Source organism: Antrostomus carolinensis, unplaced genomic scaffold, assembly GCF_000700745.2.
Source record: "Antrostomus carolinensis isolate BGI_N321 unplaced genomic scaffold, ASM70074v2 scaffold10300, whole genome shotgun sequence".
Classification (NCBI taxonomy): domain Eukaryota; kingdom Metazoa; phylum Chordata; class Aves; order Caprimulgiformes; family Caprimulgidae; genus Antrostomus; species Antrostomus carolinensis.
The window spans coordinates 63,867-73,951 of record NW_010289116.1 but is presented as its reverse complement, the minus strand read 5'-3'; the positions used below and the strand labels follow the sequence as shown (position 1 = coordinate 73,951).

The 10,085-nt window shown below is 49.2% G+C and overlaps 1 protein-coding gene across 1 annotated transcript in view; it reads right to left on the bottom strand.

The window, feature by feature from the left end:
* Positions 1-5: 5 nt before the first annotated feature.
* The window catches only part of LOC104525794 (disheveled-associated activator of morphogenesis 1), a gene marked incomplete at its 3' end in the record, with an annotated part of 35,533 nt that continues 25,453 nt past the window's right edge, over positions 6-10,085 (bottom strand). Inside the window, exons 3-13 of the mRNA XM_029085211.1 lie at positions 7,982-8,053; positions 5,965-6,059; positions 3,773-4,106; positions 2,898-3,008; positions 2,676-2,779; positions 2,190-2,256; positions 1,741-1,858; positions 1,496-1,634; positions 969-1,027; positions 446-633; positions 6-128 (exon numbers count right to left, since the gene is read on the bottom strand). Of these exons, the coding sequence (XP_028941044.1) occupies positions 6-128; positions 446-633; positions 969-1,027; positions 1,496-1,634; positions 1,741-1,858; positions 2,190-2,256; positions 2,676-2,779; positions 2,898-3,008; positions 3,773-4,106; positions 5,965-6,059; positions 7,982-8,053 (1,410 nt within the window). The remainder of the gene's footprint in view (positions 129-445; positions 634-968; positions 1,028-1,495; positions 1,635-1,740; positions 1,859-2,189; positions 2,257-2,675; positions 2,780-2,897; positions 3,009-3,772; positions 4,107-5,964; positions 6,060-7,981; positions 8,054-10,085) is intronic.

Below are 10,085 nucleotides of genomic sequence, written 5' to 3'. Positions count from 1 at the left end.
CATCCCCCTGGGGGTGGTGGTGGTGGTGGAGGGGGAAGAAGGGATCCAGGAGCTGGAGAAGGTAAAGGGCCACCAGGAGCTCCTGGTGGTAAGGGAGGTCCTCCAGGGCCAGCAGCACAGATCGCCCTCTGGGAGAGAAAGAGGAGGGGGAACCGGTCATACAGAGCCAGGGGACACCACCCAAGAAACACCTCTATGCCAATTTTAAATTTTTTTGGCCAAAATTTAACCAGCATAGGAAGCTCTCAAAGGCTTCAGCACGCCTGAGGTTTGATGCAGCTAGAGAGGCAAAGTCACCCTGTCATCAGGGACAGACATTTTTGTGGCTCTCCCAACAAGAACCTTTCTCAGACCCTTCGTGTAGCTCAGCCTCCAGGAATGACCCCATGGTGTTTTCAGGGGGTTTGGGACTGGGCTATAACGGGGAGGGGGTTTGGGACCTCACCCTGCTCATCTCGTGGAGCTGCGCCGTGAGATCCGCCACTTGCTGCTTGACCTGCTTGTGCTCGCTGGACTCCTTCTCCAGCTTCTCCTTCATCTTGTTCAGCGTCTGCATCATTTCTTCCTTCTCCTGGGCCTTGGCATCACACTCCCGCTCCTTCTTCTCTAGCTTCTGCTGAAGCTCGGTGTGCTCTGAAACAGCCCCATGAGACCATTTTTGGTTGATAAACACTCCCTTTTGGTAAACAGCAGCGTGCAGGGGACTAACCCCCACGCTGCCCTGCAGAGAAGCTGCGTGGTTGAGAAAAAGGAGTGTGTGCTGTGCCTTAATACCCCGGCCACGGCCTCCCCATGAGAAAATTAGTATTTCCTTTGCCCATTTCCCTGGTGAGTCCCATGGTGTGATATTATCTCATCCACTCAATAAATCCAGAGTCCATCCAGCTATACATAGGTATACATTATCTGTTTAGCTTATCATGTGGGCTACAGTTAAAGTGAACATCATATACCTCTTCATCACTCACCTTTTCGCATTTTTTCTGCTTGCTCTTTCCACTGTTTCACTTCATTTTCATTGACTAACCTAAAAGGAAAAGACATGTAGCGTGTGAGACAATCCTACCACAGTAAACAAGCGAGAAACACAATTGAGCAAGCCTGGGAAGTGGGATTTAAGGCTCCAAAATTGGTATTTTTAGCACCTCTGCTTGGCCTCCCCCAGCAGAGTTTTGCAGTCTGGGATGCAGTGCTGTCTCAACAGCTCCAGAGATGTTGACTGGTCCAACCAAGGAGCAGAAACATCACTGGGTGACAGTAAGTGATGAATAAGGAACAGTGACAGCAGCAGTTGGAGGAAATACTCACTGACCACACAGAGGTTGAGTTTAATTCACCTGCTCACTGTGCTGAAGGGGTCAAAGTGATGCCAACCTGGCAGGGATAACCCCCAGCCCTGGCCCTCTTGCCTGCCAGAGTGGGAAGCAGCAAAGCCACAGCAGCTCGTGCTGGTGCTGCTCAGCAGCCAGCCCTGGAAAGGTGGGTGAGCACTTACATTCGGACGACATTTTTAATATTGAAGTTTTCCAGGGGAGTGGCGTCGGGGTCCTGCCCTTTGTCACTCTGGATGACGATCTGCTGCACGATCCTGTCGAGCAGCAGCCAGTACTGGACAGTGTTGCCACTTCTTTTATCTGGAGGGGAAGGAGGAGAGAGTGAGGGGAGCAGCAGGGAGGTCGCTGCCGTTCCTGGGGAAGAGATGTGAGCTGCCAAGCCCCAGCAGCCTCCCCTGGGACTCACAAGGCATCTGGAGACAGTGGTGCAGGATAGACATAAAGTGCGGGTATGCTTCGGTGTGCGTCAGCCTCTTCCTCGTCAGCTCGAACATCTGAGTCGCACTTTTGGTGTCGATGTGGACCTGTGGATGAGAGCAAAGTGAGGTCAGGCCATTGGAGTGGCGATGGCATCACCTGCTTCCTAAGTCTCAGCTCCAAACCCCAAGAACCATCCTCACTCATGCCTGATGGACAGACAAGCCTCACTGCAAAGGGCAAACAGCGCTGGTCAGCAGCCAGGGGAGAAGAAGGATGAAGTAGGGTGTGGGATGGAGCTTAGGGCAACAGGAGACAGATTTCCAACCTCCACATTTTATCCAAAAAGACTGCACTTTGTCCCAGGCTACATAGGTGCTTTTAAAAGGAACCATGACATGGAGTAGTGGTGTCTGCATCAGCCACATTGATACTCACCAGCTCAAATCTTTTGGCAAATTCCAGTTCATCTTCATTTCTAAGCATTTCAAAAAAATCTAAGTGCCTGAAGAAAGAAAGGGAAAAAAAAAAACCCAACTGTTAAAAGCAGATACAAATAGGACAATTAATAAATTGCAGGAGCAGCTTGGCAGTGGCTGAGACAAGTGGAGCTTGAAACATCAATTGGATCTTCAGCCTTGAGTCATTACAGCCTGTCCAAGGAAAATTTTAGGACAAAAAGAGGAGGAGGAGGGTTGGCAGCATCCCCCAAGCCCCTGATGGCACATCCTTCCTGGCTCAATCCTACATGGTGAAATGGCACAGGGCTTTTTCCCCTCCCTTTCTGGCAAAGAATTTCCTCAAGAGGGGCCAAATCTACAGTCAAAACCCACATGTTTTCACCAAAGGCCAAGTCCAAACACTGGAAAGTAAGTGCACCAGGCAAATGCAAAAATAACCAGTAGGCCATGGGTCACTACTCACCGGTCAAGGGTTGAATTTTCATGCTCTCTTAGTTTATCAATGACTGGCTGGATCCCAAGCATGAGAAATTCGTATCTCAGGTGGAGTCTGAAATCCAGGCTTTCCTGCAGGGGACAGTTGTGGGGTTAACACAGCAAGGTGCACATCCTCATAAAGCTTCTTGAAATAAAACAATCCCAAACCCACCAAAACACCTCCCTCTCCAACAGCCCCGGCACTCACCACGCCTGCCCCCTGGCTCAGGACCGCGTTGATGAAGGACATGATGGCTGTCTTGAGGCTCACTTCATCCCGATACCGCCCTGTGCTCTTGTCCAAGTCATTGATCAGTGTCTGCCAAACACACAACGTCAGTTAAACACTCAGCAACAGCCCCAGTGCTGCACAAACAGACAGGGAATGAATGCAGGAACAACTCTTCAGGATGTTCCTACAGCGCTTGTAGCAACCTGTTGGTGATGGATCATCAGCTGCTGCCTGCTGTAATGCAGCTCACCCCAGCACCCATTCCAGCTAACACCAGCCCATCCAGATGTGCCTTAAATAACTGGTTCCTCACTCTTTGCTCGGCTGCAGCCCTCATCAGACACAGTGCTGGGGTAAGAGTTGGGCTGTTCAGCCTGGAGAAGACAAGGCTCCGGGGAGATCTTATAGTTGCCTTCCAGTACCTAAGGGGGGCCTACAAGAAAGCTGGGGAAGGACTTTTCATAAGGGCAGTTAATGACAAAACAAGGGGAAATGGGTTTAAGCTGAAAGAGGGGAGGTTTAGATGAGATATTAGGAAGAAATTCTTCACTGTGAGGGTGGTCAGACACTGGAACAGGTTGCCCAAGGAAGTTGTGGATGCCCCCGCCAGGTTGGATGAGGCTTTGAGCAACCTGGTCTAGTGGAAGGTGTCCCTGCTGATGGCAGGGGGGTTGGAACTGGATGATCTTTAAGTTCCCTTCCAACCCAAACCATTCTATGATTCTATGAAAGTATCAAAATTGAAAATGTCCATAACAAAGCATCTGCAAGCAGCATTCAGATATCCAGGAGGAAGAAGGGACAAGAACACTGAATTTCAGGAGGTGAGAGGTGAGTTGAGACCCACCTACCTGAAAACGAGTCCGTTCGCTGGCGTATTTCTGGTAGTGCAGCATCGCCTCCAGTACCTTTTTGTGGCCCCCGGGAACCAGGCACACAGCGCCCATGATTTCCAGCACTGCCACCTTCGTCTTAATATTCTCCGTGCTCAGACTCTGAGCGATTACGTTAATGCTCTCCGAGTGGGCCAGGACGTGAGCCCGGCCCAGGGAGTTGTTCATTAGTGCTTTTATACATCCAATGAGCGAGGTATGTATTCGAGACTCTGCCGTCTCATAGTCCATGCTTTTGAGAAAGTTCAGAATACAGGACAAGCCATCCAGGTCGATGAACCGGGTTACAAACCTGTCAGAAAGAAGGTTTTTAGCTTTAAAAGCAAATGCTACAGGACCCTTTCACCCTCAAACAGGGCTGACTTGTCTGTTGTTGGAAACTCAGGATCTTATATATATTTTTTCCTGGACTTTGGGTATCAGATAGCCTGCAAGACTCATACAGCTCAAAGACAGGGATGTGGTTGCAAAAATTAATTTAATCAGTGGACAGTAGTGTAGGCAACCAGGCATCATCTGCATGAGGTTGTCCAGAGCTAGGGTATTTGATAGAGGACCAACTAACCCAGCCACCAGCACAAGCCCCAGGGTGGAGGTCAGGAGTCTGCAGCCACGCTGCTTGAAAACCATCCCAGTCTCCAACCTGAGTCTTAAATCCCACTCAGTTGGGACCAGTTTTGCACAGGACTGGAAGAAGCTCCCAAGCCCTGGAGTCACTTCCTTGTCAGCCACAGACACCCAACATCAGCCAAGCCCATATCCACAACGCCTGTCAGACTTTCTGCCTCCTGCTACCTCTCCTGCTTCACCACCCACATCCTTCTCCTCCCTTAGGCACATCTCACAAATTTTAAGGGATTTCTGTTTTTACTGATGACTTAGAACGCTGCTAAATAGCAAGCAGAGAGCAAACACATGGCAGTGCCCCAGGCAGATTCACTGGAGCAGGCAGACATAGCACTGCACACTGCTCAGGCAGTTTAGGACCTCCCTGCCCGATGCCATCCAGGCTGGGTGGATTCTGGTTTGGCAAAAGACACAGGCTCAGAAGGCAAATGAGCCAAGAACATCCCAGCACTGGGATGATTTTAATTCAAAACAAGCAATGCTGATGCACAGCAACAAAAGGGGTAATTGCAGGTTCAGGGAAAACTGATTTCTCTGCTTCAAAGCCTGCTCTTCTTCCAGCCAAAATCAATTTGATGTTCACTTCCCTGGGAGCAAAAGCAGGTCCAACAGGTAACATTGTCTATAGAGCCTGCTGGATCCTTCTGACTTCAGCGAGGCAGACTCAGAAACCACTTTTAAGGACTTCGGAAGGTTTCACGGCTGGATAGCAGCCCTGCTCCCAGGGCACTGCGGGGAGCCAGCACCCAAGAGGTCCAGGTCTCATGGAAACTGGATGCTCATGCTCAACCCTGGGAATTTCTTACCAAGTGCCATCACCAGGACCATTGCAAAAGAGAAACAGAAGAGGGGAATGGAATTACAAGCAATAGCTGTTTCTTCCATAACCACACTGGGTCACGAAACATTTTCCCATCAGAAAATGTGGACCTGAGGCATCTTCAAAGTTTTGCAGATGCGTGCATGCAGACTCCAGAGAAACTGAATTTAGGAAAAACTACAGACATTCAGAAAGAGTCCCACCCTTTCTTTCTCCTCCCCGTCAAATCCTCCTAGAAACATTTATTTATTATTTTTTTTGCATTTCATGAAAGCCTGAAGATTAATGGGATTATATTCCTTTAAAAAGTGCAAGAGAAATTGAAACAAAGGGCCTGGTTGACGAACAAAAATTCTTGGTTTTGTTTTTTTTTTAATTAAATCTGGAAAGAATTTTTATATTCTATCCCAATAAGAACAAAAGCAAATTTGGAAAAAAAAAAAAAAAAGAAAGAAGTCATCTGATTTGCCTGAACAAATGTGAAGGTCCTGGTGGCTCCTGGCCACTAAAAGGACTGAGAAAAAGGAACAAAATGACAAGAGGTGAATAGAAAAAAAAAAAACCTAGTGGTGTTTCAGGGTCCCTGCCTCCCTCACCCTGTGCAGCCCCCATTTATATTTCTTTTTAACCCCCTGCTCTGCCAGAGAACTTGAATCCAAAGTCACGATCGCAGCGATAAAACCAGGAAACAGAAGGGAATTGCCTCATTGGTTTTGTCCGCAGTGCAGTCTTCAAACTTTCGATTGTTTTATTTCTCTCCTCCTCATCTTCTTTTTCCAAGGCGATCAGTGATTTTCTCTGCAAAAGGAGAAAGGCAGATGTGAGGGGGGGGGAGGTTTTCTGGCAAAACACGTGCCCAAGGAGTGGGAGCACCCACCACCTGCTGTGCCAAGCTGTGGGGACAGAGCTGAGACCCTAAACTGACTCTGGAAGTCTAGAAGTCCAGATCCTTAGGACTTGGGAAAAGGCACAGTGAGGAAAAACCCTCCGTGGTCTGCCAGGAGACAGCCTGGACTGGGGACAGCACGGGGAACACGACACTTTAGCCTGAAGATGCTGCCTGCAAGCACCCACCCAACTCGTTAGCCCATGGACAATCAAGCTGTGAGTGTTTGGGGCATCACAAGTCAGTGACAGTCCAAACCCAGATGGGCTTTGTGCAGTCAAACAGCAGAGCAGTGCTGCTGACCACCTCACATCTCCCTGGCCACTGGGTTTTGTTTCAAAGCAGCAGGAAACAGACATCAGCTGGTGCTGAGTGAGACAGCAGGAACTCAGTGCCCTCTTCCTCAAACCAGTCCTCACCCTGCAGCAAACCTTGGCAAGATGCTGGGTTTCACCTCCTTGAGACAACTGGGACAGCTGGATCACCACCTCGAGAGGACGCACTTAGCATTGGCCTGCGTAATCATTAAGTTCCAGAGTTAACGCCCCAAATTACTGGCCTGCAACTCAGCCAGACAATGCTGATGTTGGAAGATGCTTGTGACTGTCCAACTGCAACTCAGAGCAGTGAGACAGAAAGGCTGCAATTCAGGCAAGGAGCATCCCAACTCATGGGCTTTATATGTAAATCCTGTCACGATCCCTACAGCCCATGATCCTCCAGGAAACACTCTTTGTAAAAGGAAGTGGTAAATAAGTGCATCACAGTATCCCATAAGAAAGTGTCTAGCTGACCCCTGCTCAGAGATGCTGCAGGTGACATCTTGGTGACGTGAATCTCAATGTCCTTCCAGGGCTGGAGGGGGCTGTGAGGACACAGGGGGCTAAGCCAATGCTAACTGGGGAACCACAGAGAGAAGGTGCTAAACTGGGGCATCTCCCCTCATACCCATGCATCCCAACAGGTACCCATGTGCCCCTGCAGAGGAGGTGGGGGGCTCAGGGGACACCCCACAGCCTGGAGGGGACAAGATTCAATTCTTCACTGTGAGGGTGGTGAGACACTGGAACAGGTTGCCCAGAGAAGCTGTGGCTGCTCCTCCCTGGAAGTGTTGAAGGCCAGGTTGGATGAGGCTTTGAGCAACCTGGTCTAGTGGAAGGTGTCCCTGCTGATGGCAGGGGGGTTGGAACTGGATGATCTTTAAGGTCCCTTCCAACCCAAACCATTCTATGATTCTGTGATTCTATTTAATAAAATTACATCTAAGCATGTCCATTGTGGGATGGACAACTCATAGCACCGTGTTTCACCGTTGCTGCCTGGCACATAAGGGTGTCTCAGGAGCAAGGTGGTAGCAGGTATCCATGAAAAAGCACAGGAGCTATCAGCTTGAAAGCAACCACAGCAGCTTGCTGCCCCACCTGCACTGCACAATCAAACAAGGTCTTTAAAGCCAGCCTGGTGTTTTTATACTGAAAGCTGCTGTTTGCCATCTGTCTCACAGCATCCCAGCCCAGGGCAAGATTAAATGCCCCGTGTGCCATAGAAAATGCCTCCTTTTTCCAGCTGTATTTGTTGGTCTCATGGATGATATCCTCAGATCCTTACATTGGGGGGGTTCTCAACTGCTGGGACAAATCATAAGCTACTGCCAGTTGCAAATTGTTGAGAGGTCCACAGACCCGAAAGGCTGAAAACAAGCCAGGTCACATCTTTGTGGCTATAACACTTGTTGCCCTCTCAGGCACAATGCTGGCCACGCCACAGACTGTCACCCTGGCACTGCTGCCCCATCAGGGGTTCACAAGCACCAAAGCATTGGGGAAATACTTACAGCAGCCATTGAATTCAGCTGGTCGATATAAAACTCTGGCCAGCTGGTGGCTCCTTTATTTTCTTCCTGGTCCTGGATGGGGGGAAAAAAGTGAAACAAAGACAGTGGATTAGTAGAAATAGTGTTAACATCTCCTGCCCTTCATCACCAACCACCTCTGAAGTGGCCTTGAGCTCTTGCACTACTTTATATCAATATAAGCCTGACTTTCTACATTCTGAGCTCACCACTGACAGCTCTAACTATGGGAACATTACCTGATTTATTGAACTAGCACATTTTATATAGGATCTATGTTACACCATCTGCCTGTAACCAAATTCTGCCCCAATGATACTGCATCAGTCTTGTGGTTATTAGCTTCAGAGAAACCACACTGAAATTTTACATCCAGATTTCTCTCATACCAAGTCTACAGTGCCCTTGAAGTTTTGGCTCCACAGCCTTGATGAATGTGCTTTGGAGGAAAAAAAATAAGTCTCTTATAATAATAATTGTGACATGAACTTCCCCAGCTTTCTTGTAGGCTCCCTTCAGGTATTTGGAAGGCCGCTATAAGATCTCCCATCTGTGAGGGTGGTCAGACACTGGCCCAGGTTGCCCAAGGAAGTTGTGGCTGCTCCTCCCTGGAAGTGTTGAAGGCCAGGTTGGATGAGGCTTTGAGCAACCTGGTCTAGTGGAAGGTGTCCCTGCTGATTGCAGGGGGGTTGGAACTGGATGAGCTTTAAGTTCCCTTCCAACCCAAACCATTCTATGATTCTATGAACTAGTCTTACCAACATCATAAGAGGGACTCCAGGCACAACAGACAACGCCTCTGGGGGTTTCACTAGTTGTTAGGTGGGGACATGCACCTGGCAATGTCCCCTGTTAAAGGATGTCACCCCTGTGCCCATGATTTATGATACTGAATGATGCACAGCCTCATTAGGTCATCCCGGTCTACAGTGCTCTGCGTCTGGGGGGATGCGCAAGGGTCTTTCAAGTTCTACCATGTTCTTGTAGGACATGACCAAAGGACCTCTGAGCCCAGCTCAGATGAATTAGCTTCATGTCCCCAGGGACTGCTTGGAGCAAGTAGGCAGATTTTGAGGGAACACTTCAAGATCAACCCTTTTCCCCACCGTATTCTCCGAAAAACTTATACCAAGAGAAGAAAAAGGATTCATAGAAGAAATGCCACACAGGTCTAGACCGGAGAGTCAACTGACACTACACAAATCCCAGACATCTTCCCCCAGTAACGGTCTTCAGTTCACAGTTCAATTCACTGCACAGCTTTGCCCCTCCCTAACTTCAGGAGATGTTTGCAAAGGTCAGCCCAGACCGCGATCGCCTGCGGTGGTGGGAGCTGGGTGACCTGCTCCTCTGCCCCCACGTCTGTGCACGCAGACAGCTACCGATCCTCCAGCTGATTTCAGCAAGCCCCAGGAGCAGAGTGCCAAATATTTACTGTGGTTCAAGAGGCATACAAGGGAAATATTTGAGTATCCAAACTTCCCAAGCTGCAGCTTGCCAAGATGAGAACACACGTAGTCAGTGACAGGTAATTTGGATGGGACTCAGTTCCACCACGGACAGTGCAGCCCATCCCTGCAGACCTGACCTTTCGCTATGCCTGGCTCTGGGATGGGGACAAAAGAAGTTTGGGAGGAACAAGGGACCTGGCAAACCCTTGGGCATCTCCTGTGACATGCTGAGGGTCAAGGGAAGCTGCTTATCCACCCTCATGGCCACCTCCAGCCCTCTCCAAGCAGTCGTGATCCAGACTGGCAGTAACCAGATTGCCCTGAGTAGCTCACCATGCCGGTTGCCCATGTCCCCAGGCAGGCTCCTTGCTGACAGATGCACATGCACGAGCCTCACTTTTTAAAAATCCATAAATTTAGTCAAGTTTGAAGCAAATAAAATAAATTTCCTGAGCAAGAAGACTGCATTCAGCCCTCCCTGCCCTCTGCTTTGGTACTCTGGGTTGTCCTCTCCTCCTTCTCCTGCCAAGAACTGAGGTTCTGAATGAAACATTTGCTTCACCTGCCCCCCACATTTTGTTGTTTTGTTTTGTTTTGTTTTTTTACCCAAGCAGGAATCAGCAGAGAGCAAGATT